Source organism: Rhea pennata, chromosome 8, assembly GCF_028389875.1.
Source record: "Rhea pennata isolate bPtePen1 chromosome 8, bPtePen1.pri, whole genome shotgun sequence".
Lineage (NCBI taxonomy): Eukaryota > Metazoa > Chordata > Aves > Rheiformes > Rheidae > Rhea > Rhea pennata.
In genome coordinates, this window is record NC_084670.1 from 31,538,362 (window position 1) to 31,557,357 (window position 18,996).

General features: G+C 47.5%; 1 protein-coding gene across 1 annotated transcript in view; it reads right to left on the minus strand.

Annotated features, from left to right (window-relative positions):
* The window catches only part of PAPPA2 (pappalysin 2), a 113,307-nt gene that overhangs the window by 11,240 nt on the left and 83,071 nt on the right, over nucleotides 1–18,996 (minus strand). The window contains exons 17-20 of the mRNA XM_062580916.1: nucleotides 17,569–17,737; nucleotides 16,345–16,477; nucleotides 14,750–14,859; nucleotides 10,808–10,879 (exon numbers count right to left, since the gene is read on the minus strand). Coding sequence (XP_062436900.1) covers nucleotides 10,808–10,879; nucleotides 14,750–14,859; nucleotides 16,345–16,477; nucleotides 17,569–17,737 — 484 coding nt within the window. The remainder of the gene's footprint in view (nucleotides 1–10,807; nucleotides 10,880–14,749; nucleotides 14,860–16,344; nucleotides 16,478–17,568; nucleotides 17,738–18,996) is intronic.

Consider the following 18,996-nt stretch of genomic DNA (forward strand, 5'->3'; position numbering starts at 1 on the left):
TCTCCAGCATCCTTCTCCCCATTCATCACTAAGGGAAAAAAAGACTTCTTGTTTGAGAAAGAATAATCCATGTTCACATATCAGCCCCAGCTTTCAGTGGCATTGATACAAATGAAGCCAAATTGTGCTTTTAACGCAGGCCAAGATGGACTTGATCACTTGGTCTCAGAAACCAAAGCTGTGCAGGAGAGACAACAGCAAACACACCTTCCAGGGACCTTCAGTCATGTACCATCAGAAATGGCTGCTGCCGACCAAGTCTGCCAGGGCCAATCACAGCGACAGGAGAAGGTGTGCGGCCTGCACCCACTAAGCAACAATTAGTCTCTTTTGAAGGAAGAGGAAACAAGATGGAAGGAGGCATCCTGCGGGCTGGTTTTAGTCCATGTGCCACCACTTGGACTCTGCTGTCCAAGGTAAATAAGACTCAGTTCCCAGCAGTGGTACTAATTGCAGTGTTGGCTGTCTGGAGGAGCTGCAGCTTCAGGTGGCCTTCAGGACAAAGAGGTTCCCCTGGACATGGGTTACCTACATACACATGGGTCCCAGTTGAATTAGTCTGGATTGAGTTTGGACAGGAATGGAGTCTGAAGTCAGATGAGAGCAGAGTGGTTCAATCACTGCTTGGTCTCCTGTTCAAATGCTGCTGTAGAGGACCATTCTGGGAGAGCAGGTTCTTGCCTTCATGGTGTTTGAAAACGGTCCTATGTCCTAGGCCAGGATTTGTTTTGGACACCACTCTGCTATAGAAGTTAGTTTGTAGTACCTCAAACTACTGAATGAGGATGCACCACTTCCGCCCTGACAGTTTCTCTGTCTCGCTCCTCAGAGACACTGTCTTTCAGCAAACAGCAATCCAAAAAGGGCATTGCCACAGCCTACAGGAACAAGACTGAAGAAAGAGACGGAAAGATGGTGTAGATGAACACCATCTGAAAGCAGGTCTTTGCCTCTGTGGTGACTATAAAATCTTCTGTGTCTATGATCTGCTCATGGCAGGGTCCTTAGCCTAATCCTTTCTACATGTTGATCTCAGTACTGACAAGAGACAAGGGGAGGGGAAAAAAAAGAAGCAGGAAAGAAAGGCAAAGGAGAGCACAAGAAGACACTGTAGGTAGATAGTACTCTTGGCATGCACAGTAGCACTGGGAGGTGGGTCCCCAGCATTCTCAGTTCCCAGGGCTGGTGTTGTGTACATGCGAGAGAAGCCAGAACTTCCTATGCCACTAGCACCAGCCTGCAATAGTACCCTCAGCAGCTTGCCTCTTGCCATGGATTAGATCTCCTGGCAAGACACTTGTGCAAAGTATGTTGCAGGATAGAATGGTTTATGGAAAACAAGCCCTGAAAACCACAAAGGGCCTCCCGACCCACTTGTATCTGGTTTCTGCCAAGTTCTTGTACAGATCTTGAACAGAAAGAGAAAAAGGTACAAGGGATGAAGGAGCTGAAGAGGAATATTCATGTTGGAAGAACCGTTGGCTGGACTAAGGTTGAGAATGTTTATTTGCTATCAAAAAAGACTCATTGATTTTTATTTCAGAGGGTATTTTCGGTGCCCTTTCACTCCCTCTGATTGTGTTACAGGGTGCAAGACCTGTGATTAGTTGAGAGAGAGGGGAAAGCAGGACACAGGCAAGGATGGAGGTACAGCAACTGAGCTGCAGAGGGCAGAAAAGTAGTAACAGGTTGGGAGACCTGAGGGAGATGGACACAGCCATGGCTTGCAGGGGCTGACTGCTGCTTCTGGTCCCTGTTCCCTCACAGTTCAAGAAACAAGCAAACTATTTCACTTCTCTGTGCCACTGTTACCCACAGCCAAATTCCCTTGTTTCTGTCCTTCCTGGAAAAGCAACCAAACCCCACCTGCCTCTTTAGGTCTCCACCACCACTGGCTGTTGAAGTCCTATTTGCACTAACCAGCCTACCCCACTCATGACAAGGGCAGCATGAAAACATACCCAGCAGGTATTTACAGAGCTTTCCATCTTGTTTTCTGCCTCCCCTTCATGAAAGGCTTCGCCCTTGCAGATCAAGTTTAACAGTATTGCTCCATGAGGGGGGAAGGGATTAGGAAGGGAATCTGGTTGGAGCCAGTCCTCCACACATTCCAAGGAGGTAGATGCTGCTGCAGGACCTGGTAGCACCCAGGCACCCTGACGCTGCAATTAGGAAAGGAACAACCTATGCCCCCACTACATGCACATTGTTTTTGGTATCCTTTGCTTCCCAGGGGGAAGCTCAGGGACGGGGAAGAGAACATGCCCTGAGACAAGTAGCTGCCTGTGAAAGTAGATCTACCTTTGACAGGCCTGTATACCTTCAAGATGGTAACAAACATCTAACCACGCTGTTGGACTGCTGTCCTCTCTGCACAAATTTCCACATCCCACAGTGTTATCAGTACAAGCTTGCAGCTAGATAACAGCTTAGATGGGCCAGGATAAGAACAAAAGTAATGACAACTAGGTCAGAGCAATGGTCCATCTAGCCCAGAACTCCAATATCGGCTGTAGAGGTGGTACACAACAAGTGAGACTGACCAGCATTTGCAGTCAGTGTTCCTTGTACTCCCCTATCATCTACAGTTACTGCATTCGGCATGGTGGGAGGTATATCCTTATCTTTTCCTTTTAGTATCTGTTCCACTAATGCCCACTGATTTGTTTAATCTCTCTTTGGACTTACAGCTACTATGCACCTCTGCAGCCTCATATGGCAGCCAATTTCAGACTTCAGTGTTTACTGTGTACAAACTACTTTTACCTGTTTTAAACAAATCCCAGTCACAGTGAGTACTCCTTAGTTCTGCATTCATCTTATCCAGTACATTCATGTTTTTGTAAACCACAAGCAGTCTTCTGCTTGCCAAACTGAAGAGTCTCAGCCCTTTTAGGTTCTCCTTATAAGGCAGTTGCAGTGTCCCCTTAATCATTTTAATAGCTTTTCTCTAACTCTGCTATGTCCTCTTAAGATGTGGAGACCAACAGTGCCTGCACTATCCAAGATGTGAATTTACCAAAGTCTAGGGCAACAACACACTGAGCCATGTTTGGTCACTTGAATCTTATGGATTTGTAGGCTTTCACTTTGGTGGGACCCCTGAAGGAACTGCAATTGCATGGTCTGCTTCTTGCCTGCTTACAAGAACAGCAGTAACATCCAGTGGGATCCTCTTCACATTTTCAAAGTCAGGTGGAAGAGGAAGAGTGCAGACTGAATAAAGGTGTCACAAAATGCTGTGATGGAGACAGGAGATTAGAGGTGAAATAGTGATGACATGAACACCATAAGAGGGTGTCTTTAAATTCTGGCCATGCTGAGATTCCTGGTTGCTCTAGAGAGTCTCCTTGGAGAAACTGGGGTGCTTGTAGTCCTCATCGTCTTCAGCCCATGGAGAATCGAAGAGGATTTCTCAGTGTGAACCATCCCACCAGGGTCACACTTCTGCCTGGTTTCGTGGGCTGAGCTTTGCCATGATACAAAACTACAGCCCCTTGGGTCTGGGAGGAGCGACAATAAAGTAGGCAAGGCTGGCTAGACAACTACCCGTCCTGAGGGCTTCTCCTGGTTAAGATGTTGCAGGTGATGTAGTAACAAGCACTTCCTACTATCATCGCTCTTTTAGCTAGAGCACAGCGCAGGAAGGGCTTTGCAGGTTTTTGAGGCATGGACAGTGATTGCATTTACCACACTCTGCATCTTACTCTTCTGTTCTCATATTATAGATGCCTACTCACATCTACGCATACTGCCCCTATCTTACAGTTACCTCCGCCTGCAGTCAGCCACAAAGAGACTGAATTTTTGCCCCAATCTGCCGCAAGACATCACTGATCATCACCTTTAGATTTAATCTTTCACAGAGATGGAGCCACAAAGCAGACAGGTTGAGCTGATGCTGTCACCTTGGCAGAGGCCTCCACACCCAATTTTCTATCCCAGCTGCAATTTAACAAAATTCAACTTTTGGCCTGTGCTGCAGCCTTACTGATGCTGACGAGCAGAGGCAGCTCCTTACAGCTGGTCCCAGGCCCCAGTCTTTTGAGTAGGAAAGCGAGCTAGCCTCCTATCACAACACCTTGGCAACACTAAAGCACAGTGGGACTCTAATTTTAGATGAGACTTCCCACTGCTACTATTGTAGATGGTTTCAAAGGGGTTAATTATGTCTGACAAATACTGGACATAGGCCACAGACATGCCAAGAGAGGGTTTTGTGCATGTTAGTGGGAAGGGCTGTAGATGGTCCTTGACCAACTCTTGAACAACTTTTAACCACAGACGTGCTTCAATCCCCTTTTTATCATTTCCATAGTAATTATCTAGGAAAACCACAAAACAGAAAGTGGATTTGTATTTTACAGTTATGATAACATGACCAGAAGCATACATAAAGGCAGCTAGACCTTGTCTTCATGCAGGGAAGACCTGAGAAATTCCCACAAGTTCATGCTAGTGACATTTTTATGTTATGTCCTCTCTTTACCCAGGGTGTGAGGCAGTGATCTCATGCCGGAGTATCTGGATGTTCCCCTAGCACACAGGCAGGGCGGCTCACAGGGAATGAAAACAAAGCCAAACTCAACCAGAGAAGGTAGTACAGCAGCCAACTCAGTTCAAAGGCTACCAGAGTTTCTTGGCAGGGGACAGCGCCTCTGTAACAGAAGCCAGGCCACTTCAATCTACCATGTTGCCCTGCCACCAGAAAGCTTGGAGGGTCACCACAGGACCATGGACGCACACAAATTCCCCATACTTCAGCTCTGAGATTTGAATCAGGGAAGCTGCCTGTAGCCTGTCCTTTCCAGAGGAGCTGCAGGCTGCCAACTGAGCACGTGTGCCTCTATGGCCAGCATGAGTCACTGGTTGGCTACCTAAGGCCTATGTCTGGGATACATATAAGACAAGTGGAAGAGAGGAGCGAGGAGGGGGAGTGGGATAAGGAGGAGAGGATGATGAAAGCAAGGCAATGATCTGAAAGAGCATGTGGAATGCAGCTGCAGATGTCTTGGATTAGAGGATTGAAATATGGCTAGTATCTACTACTAACCTTAGAGAAATGCCACACATGAGTGAACACAGGGAAGCTTCTCACGCACACGCAGTCCTGCTGCTATTGCTTTCAGACATGGAAATGAGCAATAAAAGTTGCCTGCTCTACTAACACTGACAGGTTGGGGTGAGAAGGAGGTGCCAAGGATTGATTTTGGAGGAGCTGTAACCATGTATCAGTTGCTTCATGCACAGGCCCTAGTTGTAGATTGGGAACTTTCCTCCTGGTTATCACCAGCACTCTCCGTGTTTCTCCAGACCCACTAATGACATGACAGAAGGAAACAAGGGGCACCTTGTCTGGGCCTTGGACAAAGATAGGGAGGAATAAGGCTGGAAAATGTAGCACACACAATCAAGTATGAGAGCGAGCCTAGTCACTGGCAAGAAGAAGACAGTTCAACAACTTGGAGGTATGGAATATGCCAGGAAGCAAAAGAGGCAGTCTGCATTCAGCACTGAGTCACATTAGGAAGAAATTGCTAGGGTAGGAGACAGACCAATAGCTATTTTAGCTCTTGCCCAGTTCCAATCATAACAATATGAAGCTTTACCTGCTAATGGTCTGTCCAGAGCATGCTGCTTTGAATCTCTTGCCATGAACCCTTTGCTACCTGCACACAATGATGAAGAGCAACAGGAATGATGAGGAGCAGCAGCTTGCTGAGCATACTGGCTTCCCAGAATAACCTACCCACATCTACTTTGATTGTTCAGAAGCAGCCAGTGTTCTTTGCTCTGTATGAGCAGGATGATGGTAGTTACTCCAACCTGTTAGTAACACTGGATAAACATGATGATAATGAAATAAGTAATCTTTATCAACTAAACTACAGTGTGAGAAGAGAGTGGAAGAAATGGGACAGATCTGGAGAGTGGCACAGCCTAGGAGAGGCACTATAACAGCTGGTAGCAGCTGATACTGGCCACATTCAGACAGCCACTACATGGACCATTTTAAACCATGGCAGGAACAGGCTAAGCAAGTAGCTTGCAGTAACTTGTAGCCTGGATCTCTGTACATGCTCTCTCCTCCTCTGTAGGCAACACTCTCACTTCAGCTATCCCTTGCTCTTGGCCACAGGAGGAGTGTGGATGAAAGCTTGTCACCGACTTACGGCTTGGGAGACCTGCCTCAGAGATTGCAAACGCCTTCCTAAGCTGACAAGTAGAACATCAGGACCATTACTATCTCTTCTCAGATCTTAGGGAGGGAGAAGGGATTTCTCTGTTGCTCCATTCCCCTCTCCACCCAGCCCCAATTCCTTTCTGCATGCCCTCTCCTTTCACTGCGCCTTGCTGCCATCTGTTTTTCTACTGATGGCATGGGATGAGATGTTCCGCTAGCCGTTGAGACGTGAAGCACACTCGGCAGTAACTCGTATTCCCGATGAGCTTCTGGAATGCTTTTCATCCCTCCCTCCTTCATCCGCTGAACTACGTGCCTCCACACTCTGGGAATGGGGAACTTGGCAAGGCATAGCGAGAGATCAGGAGGCAGATGGACGACAAGATTAATGGAAAGAGAAGGGAGGTGGGGAGAGGAGAGAGAAAGAGATGAGCAGGCAGACTGATCCACCGCCAGTGTATGATAAAGATGAGTGAGAATTTCTCTAATGTCATTGCATAGTGATCTGAAATTTCCAGCAGGAGATTTGTGAGGCAGGGCTCCATCTGGGGCTGGGTAGGTTGGAGGCTGAGCTTGGCTAGTGTTCCCACACCCGAGCCTAAAGTGACTCCTCCAGGGACAGACTGTAAGAGGAGTCAAGAGGCCTAGATTTCTCTTACACATGGTTGTTCCCCTGAGGTGTCCAGATGAGAAAGCTTCCTCATCCAACACGCTCTCTGCTGTCAATAGAGAGACAACAGCATCCCCAAAAGGTGACTTAGACCTTAGATGACCTGCAGTCCATTGGAACAGCGTTTCTCTGCTCACTGCACAGCACAGACTGCCTCCATTGAGGGATTAATGTGAAATGAGGGACTGTGAATTTGGGACTAAGAGACACAGCTGGCAAGTCAAGCTGAACCAAGCCAGATCCAGCAGGGGTTATTAAAGCAAAACATTCCTGATGCAGATAAAAGAAGAGAACAAGGAAAGGAGATGGGGGAGGCTCATGGAGCAAGAACAGATTAGAGGTTATATTCTATGCCTTCTCTTCTTTCCTTCCATCTGAATGTGAAGAAAAACTTCTTTACTGGTGGGTGACAGAGCATTGGAACAGGTTGCCCAGAGAGGCTGTGCAGTCACCTTCTCTAGAGATATTCAAAATTTGCCTGGACACAGTCCTGTGCGACACGCTTTAGGTGACCCTGAGTGAGCAGGGAGGTTGGACTAGAGGATCTCCAGAGGTCCCTTCCAACCTCAACCATTCTGGCGTTCTGCAATTCTGTGATTCTCCACATCCTGCTCTGTCTGATGTCTCCACATCCCCCAAGAGACTGGCACTCAAATGAAACAGCTTTCAAGAACTACCATGCTTTTGGTCACAAGGTTGAAGGCAGGATAGCTAGGGGAATGAGTGTATGGGGACAAAAGTGAGCACAGACGAAGTGGAAACAAAACTCAGGGCATTTCCTGTGGTTAGACCAGGGGGACTGGTAATACCTCCCTTCCCTCCAGTGCCAAACAGCAGCTCCAAGTGTAATACTTTGAATGAGTTGTTTTGGTATGAGTTATTCTTTATGGTCAGAGAATGACTATTCTAAATAATAATAATAAAAAAAATATAGAGGGGAAGTCATCTAGCAAACTTGGCTTTTTAGGCCAACCTGAACAGCATGCAAGATTGTAGAAGAAAACCCAATGAAAAGAATATTTAAAGACAAATATGTGAGAAGTGTGGAGAAGGAATGAGGGAGGAAGTGGCTGCAGACTTTTTCAAAAAAGGAAGGATCAGGCTGGAAGGAACAATCTGAAGCTCGATCTTGTTTAGTATTATGGTGAGTGGCTGTGACCTTAAGAGTAGGATTGTGCTGATGAAATTGCTCATGAGCCAAAGGAAAGAGACATTGTTCCACAGTGGAGGATCAGGATATCTGACAAATCATTAGTTGACCTGAAGGACTAGGGAGAAAAACAGGATGACGTTTATTTGTATAAAATTGAAGGGTAAGCACTGGAGTACTGATAGTAAAACATCTGCTGTTAGCTTGGAGTTCATCAGCTGGAAATAAAAGAGCTAGAGAAAGATCTGGGTGTACTTGCTGACCTCAGGATATCTCTGAGCTGCCAAGCTGATGCAACTGCAGAAATGACAGATACATTCCTAGGTCCTGTCAGGAGAGAGATCTGCAGAACAAGGATGCTTGGTCATTCCTGCTATTCCTGCTGATAGACATAATTGAAAGCAGAAAAGGTGTAGAAAAGTCTACAAGGGTGATGAAGAGCATGGATTCCCCATCTTCTGTTAGGACATTCCAAAATTTTGGCTTGCTTAACTTCCTGTGGGCTAAGACAGTTGTCTGTAATTGTTTTCTAAAAGTAGATGGGGACTGGTGTTCACCCTGAGTACATTTAGGTGGCTAATGACAACACAGTGACAATGTGAGATGCTAGGATTTCACATAGCTGCACACTCGCTTGCATGCTCGCTCTCTCTCTCTCTCTCTCTCACACACACACACACACACAAAACACACAATCTGGCATTTTTTCATCCTTCCCTGTGGGGTATCTTGCTGAAGACACAGATTCATGCTGAGACTGTGTCTTCTTTCTCTCTCACCTGAGCCATATGGGAAGGAAGCAAGGAGCACATCACATAAAGTCTACTTCTTTCTGGAAGGATCAGCTCACAGAGATGTGCGGGGGAGTAGCCTGTTGCCTAAAGAGGCACCTCTGTTCATTCAGTTTGACCTGCTTGCTAGCTGGACAGCCAAAGAGAAGGTCACAGCTGATGTGAACTGCTTCAAATCCATTGCCTTTGAGCTGTGCTAAAGACTATGCTGTAGAAAGACAGCGCTCCCATGACAATGCAGGATCCATTGCTAAGCTCTGGTACTCAACCACCAAACGTCTGTAGCACGTAGCAGACTATTCCCCTATTTTTGGAGCCCATGGATTATGGTGGGTACATACAACATATCCACCAAAGCTAAGAAGTAATTCTGCTGCATGGTCTGCTGGACCATAACACTTCCTTCCTGTGGACATGCCCCCTGCTCCTTGCAAAATTCAAATCACACAATCACGTGTTGTCATATACATTGCCCTTTGATCCACACTTCAGTTGACAAAGACCTGAGCTGGGGAAAACCGGTGAACAAAACCAATCATTTGCAAAGAAAAGAGTGTATCAAAAAATATACGAGCAAAACCCAATGCTATTTTTGGTGTGCAAACTTAATTTACATTTTCCTTTTTGGTAAAAATCCCAAAGTTTTAGCATACAACATTCCAAAATTCCCTTCCCCTCCCCTTTTCTTTTTACCCTCAATCATAATAACAAGCAGTGTTCGACAAAGACTGTCTATTTTTTCTTTCCTTTGCGAACTGACTCCAAGCTGCCTATTATTTTCTCGTGCCTGGTCATTACTCAAAATGAAATGAGTGGCTAACCAATTTCTGCAAAGAATTCTTTGTCTGCAGATTCTTCAGGAGTGGTTTGTTTTGTATATACGATGCTGGAAATCCTAGTTGTTTTGATTGGATGTGTGAATCACACAGGGCTCTTCTGGATCAGTATTACTCTAGAACTGTGGTTCTGGTTAAGGAAATATTCAGGCTTGGAGTCAGCACATGCTTTTTGGGGATACCCCTTGCCAGTGAAATCCTTTGCTAGAACATTCTTCCTGACTCAGCCAGGAAGAAGTGCACAAGCAAGGAAATACGTTATGAGGACCTGGCCCAATTCTGCAGCTTAGCAGTGCATTGCAATCTCATTCCCCAGCCTCATCCTGGCTTCTGTACTGTACACTCAGAGCAAGATATGGAAACGGCATTCACCACCATGCCACCTTCTAAGCCAGTAACACCCTGCCGACCCCTCAGCCATGCTCCACTCCAACTAGTTACTAATCCAATCCCTTCCTGCAGGACTGTGGCCCACAGATGGGTTTGAATGGGCAAGTATCTTTACCTTTGATCATTCCTTCATCTCATTCATTTGCATTTCTCTGTTAGCTTTGCACGTGGACTGCAGAATTACATGCTTCTCTTACTGACACTGAGCATGTTGGAGATAAAGGGTACAGTAAAAGAGCTGACTCTCAATTTTCTTCCAAAATAGGAGTTTCAGAAAAAAAAAGAGAAAACTTCCGTGCATTCCCATTGAACTTCTGATCTAAAACATCCTCAAACTTCAGGGAAGCCCAAATCAGCTTCAGGAGTCTGTCCTACTAACCCCAGACCTAATTACTCTTTCATTACACAGGGGCTGTGGGCAGTCAGAGGCCAGAGTGCCAGGAATCACATGTGAAAATCTGTGGTATCTGGAAATCCCTGGCTGAGATCTGGCTGTTCTCCCTCTAACACTCAGCATGCCTGCACTGCCTGTACCCGTGGAGTTTCCTCCACCCTCTGTGATGTCTTGGCAGTATATGGCAGCTCTGAAAATCCAACTTGTCATCGCTGCACTTTCCCAAGTATGCTTGTTCTGGTCTCTCTGCTCAGCCAGCAAGCCCTGGCCCAGCTCAGAGTGAACTAACTCAAAGCTGTCCAGCTCCACCTTCGTGCTGGAGTGAGTCTGAATTGCTGGGAGCTCTCATGCAACAAGCAAGCTACTCATGCTTGGAAAAGGGGGGAGCTTACCTCGCATGACTGGATGCAGTGAATGACGGAGGGGTCTGGATACCATCGCAGCCTGCCCGTGCATACAATATGCTGAAGAGGAAAGGAGAAAAAAGATGTCAGGTGAGGTGGGAGAGTGAGTGCAAAAGCCCTGGATGCTCTCTGGAGGTGCTGTGTCTCCTGCATCACTGCACTGCTCATCACAAACTGCAATACCACACCAGGACCCTCCCTGCACTTCTTTCCGGAGGAAAGTCCTTTCAAGTCCATCAAACTTGAGGCAACTGCATCTAGTTCACCTACAAACCCAGCTACATTGCTTAAGGTAGAGATCACACAAATGGAAACGACAAAGGGAGATGACAGGGATTGCCAGAGAACCAAGGCTGGCTGCAATAAACTGGATCCTTCCATTCACCTCTTTGCGTGATGCTTGGTTTAGCAGCTTCTCACTTGTATCAGAGTGGTGGGGCCCAACCAGTTGTCACTTAATGCCTGTGTCAATGAGTTCCTTGATTCCTGCTCAGGCTCTGAGAACCAAGTTCTCCAAAGGACACTGGGGCACTAACCTCCCTGGACCCAATCTGAAGCGGATACACCAGACTCATGTTCGTATGTGCGGATGAGGTTCTCTCTGGTATTTACAAAGCATTAAGTCAGCTGTTGCGACCAGCTAGATACAAGAGTAAGATATGAAGGGCTTGGTTTCATCTAAATGGAATGCTCCATCCCATGAATTCTGAAGGGATATTGTTAAGAGCACACATGATTATACAGAGGGAAGAAAAAAACCCACCACACATACAATTTCCTCCTTGTAAACTTCAGGCAGACTTTGAAATCTGAGGCCCCATAAAATGATGGTTGGCCTGTGAAAGTGTCCTAGGATGCCCTTCACAGTACAGGAATCGTACAGAAGGGCACGTATATTTTCCCTAGTCTCACATTTGAAATGTACAGTGGAAGGCAGCCCAGCTTCAGCATCCCCAGGAATCGTGCCAGCCAGGGATGGGGGAGCTCTCTCCAGCCAGTGGGAGGTCTGAACTCAAGGGGTGCCGTTAGCGGTGTGTTCAGTTGACAGCTGCTGAGGCAATGATGTGGCTCAGCAAGTTACACATTTAGCCAGGTGAAGGGTGAGGCAGCAACAAGCTGGCTGGCTGGGTTATCATCTGCTTGATGTGCCCGTGTTTGCTGATGATGGAAGGTGGCCAGAAGGCATGCTGATAGCAAGGATGTTGCTTTTCTAACACTCTTGCAGACATCAAGAGACATATGAGATCCTTGTTCACCCAGACCCCTTGCATTTTGGTTACATTTTTCAGCTTCTTCCTGCTGCAGTCAGTCTCTATGAGCAGTCTCTGTGTCAGCCTGACCAGTTGCCAGGAGCAAGCCTGGACTAACAGCACCTTACAACACAGTAAAGGCAACCCAGGGGAAGCCATGATCAGATGGGACAGAGGCCCAGGATGCTGGCTGAGCTAGCCAGTTCCCAAGCAGCCTTAAGGCTGTTTGTATTGTAACTCTGTTAGGATGTTTCATGTATGGTTGCTGTGTGACTTGAATGGCAGTTTAAAACACTCATATTGCAGGTCGGGAAATTAAGGCAGAGAGCAAACCTGTTTGGGTGCAGCACACAACGAAACAGTGTTGAAAGCAAAACAGGACTCTGAATGGTTCTCCCAGAGTGGTCTGTACAGCTTCCTGTGAGGAGGGCCAGCATAAGCTCTAGTTTGCCTCATCTTCTTCCTGTTACCTCAGAAGCACAGCAGACCCAGATATGGCAAGCCCAGACAGCCAACGCTGCACGAGCAACGAGGATTAGAGAAGCAAAAGTCAGAGGAGTAGAGGAAGAAGCTGAGGAAGAGATGAAAATAAGATGTTCCAGGGAGAGCTCCTGGCAAGGAGGAGTGCCATTTCTTAAAATAATGCCTTCCTCCCTCCTCCTCCTTTCCTCCTCTCTGCAAAATTCTTTCCTTGCACGAGAGCCCACAGCAGTGGTGAAAGGAAAGCTGAACACCACCGCCCTGCCGGGCCAAACCATCTGATCCCTCAAATTTATGGCCTCCTTCCAACGCTCGTGCTTAACAATCCCACATGCCACGGGCATCCTCACCCCTAGACAGTGATCTGTGTGGGTCTGATTCAATATGACATATAGTAGTATCAACAGGCACGAAGCACTGGTAATTCTGGGCCTCCTGTGGGTTCCCAGGAGGAGGGGAAAGTGTTTGGATGGGAGCACTGGCTCCTAGGAAGATTGTTTGCTTTTCTTTGTTCCGCCTCCTTCGTTATGCATCTCATTTTTATTTTAAGAAATATTACCCTGGTGGAGCTGCTTTTTGGGAGAGTTGTGCAGTTAAGATCCAAAGTATTTGAGCTATTTGAGCTGTTTTGCCTACAAAATGAGTAAGAGATAGGGAGGAAAAAGCTCCCAGTTCCAGAAGCGGGAGGCAATCAGCAGGTCAGTGGGTCCTGGCAGCAAGAGACACCTTACAGCTGACAGTGCCTTGCCTCCTTCTTAGCAGGGAGATGCTTGCTTGGGGCTGCATTTCAACTGCCAGGTAATTGGGGACCAGAACTCTCACTGTGCCAAGTGTCAAGGGTGGCTTTTTTTCCCAAACTCAATCCTCTTAGCACACTGGCTGACAGTAACAACAGTGTAGCAGATTCAGGCACACACTATGTCCTGAAAAATCAGTGGGATTCCTGCATTTAATTTCATTCTTTGCAATATCCTGCTATCCTTGAGAACTCAGATGAGAGCTGGTAGTTTTTGTTGAATAGGTATAGGGATAGGAGAGCAGGAAGCTCTGCAGTATCATCTAGGAGGGACAGAAAACAAAGAACTCGTGGGGATGGACGAGGATCTTGGCACTGGGATCTAGTTATAAATTGGATCAGGGGAGCTGCATGCTTACCGAGAGTTATCTTGAAGCCCTGTGGCCTCCGCTAAAGCAGGCATATGCAGAGAGACTGGTGAGAGCTTCCACTGACCATGCTGAAGGTCTATTGACAGAAATGTAATTGAGGAGGTGTGCACAGACAGTGCAAAGACCTTCGCCAGAGCTTGCCAGAAATTGGGGAAATGAGAGCTTGAATATCCAAATATATTAGTCTTTAAAAGGGCAGAAATGTGAATATTTCTCAGCCCTCCTATCCTTAAGAAAGACCATACCGTTTTTGTTGAAAGTGAAATAAATTATTTTAGCTTAAGAAGAAGATTTGGTGTGGAAAATTGCAGGCCAGGAGGACATTCATGAGACACACGGTATCTCAGCATAGAGCTCCAGACTCCCTCTTGGCTTTGCCACCCAGCTACCTCATCACTGCCAAGTGGATTTACCCAGAAGGGCTCAAAATGGGTAAAGGAAAGTGCCATTAAGTAAGGGATTTCACTGGGAAAAGGTAAGAAATTTGACTCTCAGAGCCAAAAGCCATACAGATGCTACACTATGGCTAACATTTCCAAGAACAAAAGGTCTCTGATGAAGGACCCGCTGCCATATGCACCAATTATTTCAGGGGATAGTTTCCCTCTTGGCCATACAGATGGTGCTCATCTGGCCTAAGTTCAGTACTTGCACATCCTGCAAGGCTTTCTCCCTGGCTGTGGGAGCTCAGCCTCGTCTCCTTGTGGACATTCAGGCAGAGGTGGCCAGAATGAGCAACTAGCAGCTATCTCCACAGCACGCAACCTCTGCAATTCCTTGGAGAGAGACAGTCAAACTCCACGTATATTTATGCTGCTTCCCTCTTCAACTTTTACCCCTCTTCACCCAAAGCAAAGGGCATTTCTCTGAAAACCACTGTAGAAAGAGGAGGCAAGACTAATGTTGTCACATGAGAAATATTCTGAGGCCTCTTCCCTACGTTTGCCCAAGGCAGGCATGGGAAAGCCAGAACCAGAGAATCAAAACGTTGCTAGCGAATGCCCTGTAAGAGAAACGGCACCTCCCCTTTTACCTGGACTCTAGTCGGCTGCAGACGGTGATCCATAGTCTCAGCAGTGACATTTTCGGGCAGTATGACTGGATCACTGGGGGGGATAATACAGGAAGGTATGCACACAGCACCTGCAGGAGGAGAGAAACAGCCCTGAGGAACCAGGCAACTATGTTTTAAAGGAGGGCACCAGATGCAAATGTCTGGTGAGGCTCTTCACTGAGGGCAGAAGCAGTGGTAAAGCAGATCCTTTCCATCCCAGTCCGGGATGACAAATCTCTCCCCAAATCCTGAATTACTGCAGAGACTGTAAGACCTGTTTTGGTCAACCAATTACCCTCTCCCAGCTGAGCAGAAAATCAAACATGACCTAAGAGATGGATCAAAGCTCAAATAGCAGGACATCAGATCCAGCATGAAAATAAAAGTGCCCTGATGTTATGGGATGTTCGTTGGTATGTTAGGGAGCTCCTTTCATAGTTTTCCTACCAAGCTGAACTCCCACTGCCTTCCTATGACCCAGAAGCTGCTCCTGCTGGAACGTAACCTATTGGTTCTTCTTGCATTAAGCTCTTAGCTGGAAATAATGATATGGTAATTAGTTTTCTGAAACAATGTTGGCACCTTCCAAGATGTCTGAATACTTGAACAACAGGTTTATCCATCATTTCCATTATTCTGAGAACAGCAGGAAAACAGCTCAGCCCAGAGCCTTCGTCATCAAGAAATAATACAAGCTTAACTGGCCCTACTGTAACCTAAGTCAATTCCATAACGCCTGGCTCTTTATAGCTAAGGGTAAAGGGTCTTAAGAACTTAAAAACTAATAAAGTCATGCAGGGAAAAAATGCAAAAAGCACTCTGAAAAACCAGGTGGGTCCCAGTCCTAACTCCAACCTCACATTAGATCTCTCCGAGGCTTAAACTTGGCAGGCCCTGTCCTTAAACTTGCCTCAGTCAGTTTTGATCAGATGCAGATGATCATTGTGTTTGCTTCCGTGGTGCAGGTTTTGCTCAAGAGTCTAGTCCAGCAGGATACCAACTGAGACGTAATGATTATGACTGAGAATTGCAGCTTTTCCTAAAAACATAGAGGTACTAAAACCCAAGAAACACATGGCGCGGTCCCTCATCTGGTGAAAGTGCCCTGTTACATGTGATTGTCACTCCAGCATTCATCTAGGACCTGTCACATTAACCCTGCAAGTGTCAGCAATAATAATAAGTGGAGAGACATTGTAGGGGTGCAGGGTCAGAGGAAGGTAAAATTACTGTAAAGGCGTGGGTTTGCCTAGCTTCTTCTAAAAGTACAGATCCTTGCACTGAAGCCAGCTTTAGCTGGGCTTTAGTTTGTCCATGAATACAATCAGTATACGTACGTAGCTAATGCCACCCAGCTGTCTGTGGTCACAGAGAGGACAGAAGAGCAAACAGAATTCTGTCACAAATTTAGGGGAGATTGCTACAGCAAGAATAATCATCATGACCTTGCAGCTAGTTCTCTGGGGAGCGAGACATGACTGAGTCAACAAAGAGCCTGTTCCAAGGAGAGAAAATGGGTTTTGATCAGGACTCCACAATGTTTCAGTTCTTGTTTTGTTTTCATCTGTTCTCACCTATTCCATGCCCCTGTTCGCACTTGTACTCCACAAAATTCAGCTCTGGAGGTGGCGGGCAGTTCCCCTGCAAGTTCTTGCACAGTTTGAACTCTTCTGTCCATAAGCCGTCCTTAGTACAAAGGATGGGAACCTGGAAAGTGAAGAGAGAGCAGTCCTCTTTACTACAAGCCAGCTGCAGGGCTCACCCCGACCTGGCTACTAGTGATATTTTCACACCAGCTGCTCAGCTCCAGAGGGTAATAGAAAGAAAAATAACCCTCTTCTGCCTGTGAAGTCCAGAGCAAAATTCTCCGGAGCAACTGGGTTGTGGCCATCTGGTCCAGTCTAAGGATACTTTGTACTATTGACCAGAAAGCAAATTGTTTTCCAGCTGCTGTTGGATCCCACCAGAGGGAATTCACTGTGCTTCTTTCGACAAGACCTTTCCAGCAGGCCGGATGCAAACCTTTGGTGGAAGAGCCTGGCAGGCAGCAGCCTCCATCCCCAGGCAAGCCCCTTGTCAGCAAGTCTGCTGCAGCAATGTTGCCAATCATCCCACGCAAACACATTAGCAGCTGCTCTCAAAGCCTGCTGGAAGCCCTCTGCCTTTCATTTCCTACCCTTTTCATTAAAGACAAGCAGGCTTACTGACAGGACAAATGCTGTCTTTTGGAAATGCTACCAGGGACAGAGAGAGCATCCCCAGCTGGGTGTGCACCCCATGCCAGTGCTAGTATCCACACAGTCGCAGTCATTGCCCAAAAGCAGTGAGCGAGAGTGGAAAGAGCTCCAGGGTTTGTAGGGTAACCACTGCTCAGGGGCACTCAGCTGCTCTGCAATGCTGAGAGGACGTGGGGCCCCTCTGTGCAGTGGGTACAGACACCCCAGCCCTCCCACGAGGCTGCCTGTGGCCCCTCCGAGCCTCGTGACCTCCCATGCAGCACTCTGATCACTAGCTTCAAAGTCCTACAACCACTTCACATTATCTGGAAGGCACATTATCATGAAGCCAGCATTTGCTCCCAGGAGCACAACTGTGCATATAGTTGGAAGAAATATTTGCAAAGTAAATGTTTTTGCTTCCTTTAGATTTCAAAGAGCATCAGGGCCCTGTTCTTCAACTGTTCTTCAAGGTCACATCTTGGTGATCCATGCCCCCTTCTCTGTAGTGCTGTGACCCGTTTTCATATGCTCAGAAGCACAGTGCTTGGCCAATCTCTGTCCCTCCCCGAGGTCACTCACCCTCTCACTCTGTGGCTCGCAGCTCAGGATGCACTGGCTGTCCAACTCAAAGCCTTGGGTACAGTTGTACATCCCCTCAAAGACCGGGGGAGGTGGATCACACACCACAGGAACGCAGTGCCCTTCTTCCCACAGGCCACTTTCCAAGCACTGGATCTTCAGGAACTTCCTGGAGAAACACACCGGCAAGACTGGGCGGCAGCCCCAGAAGGGCACTGCATGCAACTCCCAGTCACCACTTGGCCCTACAGTCTCAGGACCTACAGAGTCCTTAAGGGAAGGGCTCTGCAATGCTGAGAGGACGTGGGGCCCCTCTGTGCAGTGGGTACAGATACCCTAGCCCTCCCACGAGGCTGCCTGTGGCCCCTCTGAGCCTCGTGACCTCCCATGCAGCACTCTGATCACTAGCTTCAAAGTCCTACAACCACTTCACATTATCTGGAAGGCACATTATCATGAAGCCAGGATGCACTGGCTGTCCAACTCAAAGCCTCTTCCCCCAGTGAAGAGCCAAAGGCCACTCCATCAAATGGCAAGGAGGGCATCTAGTTGGTCAGGAGGAGAAATGAGATGAATGGGAGAGGGGATCAGCCCTTTCTCCTTGGAGATCAACTGTAAGAGAATCTTAAGCAGATGATTTCTATGGGTCAGCAGGGGAGGACATACAGGTTTGCTCTTATTTTCTTTGATCCCTGAAGGTGGCATCCAGTGGGGCCTTCAGGGCACTGGCACACAAACCTCAGCCCCTTAGCTTTCCCTAAAACATCCATTTGCGCTTCAGATTAAACATACACTTCTCTTGCTGGAGGGAGAGACTTGCCGAGGTCAGCCATGCACACAATGCATTCGAGCACAGCCCTGCTCAGCCCAGCACACTTGCCATGGGGCCTGACTGCAGTGCACCGTGCTGCCCACGAGATGTGCTGGACTCTGGCTCTAGCCAGCCAGAAGAAAGAGCTCCTCTGTTCAGATCCCGTCTTTGCGGGAGCCGAGCTGGGGGCTACCTGCCTTGCTGCACTGCTGACAATAAGAGCATGGCCTGTGAGGCCAGCAGCACAAGGAAGATTGTGTGACGTTTGGTGGAGCACCCTACATGAGTGCTGCCTCCCCTTGATCTCTTAGACAACCTGCAGAGGCACGAGTGGTCATCTCAAGGCAGCTCCCTGGGACGCAGCTTGATTCCCAATCCCCTGTGCACAAGACTTTCCCATGCCATCCTGCCCCCCACTGCAGACAAGTTTCCTGATGGCCATTCCCTGGTACAGCCCAGGTTTACCTGCCTCGCTCGAGGTCTTTCCTTACCTGTCGGGGGAGATCATACTGATTGAGGAGTCCCGGACTCTTTTTTTCTGCACTTGCTGCTTGTTTCTCCCGCTGATCTTACTTACTGACCCCTGTGGTGCCCCTTGCTCTCTTTGCCCCCCAGAC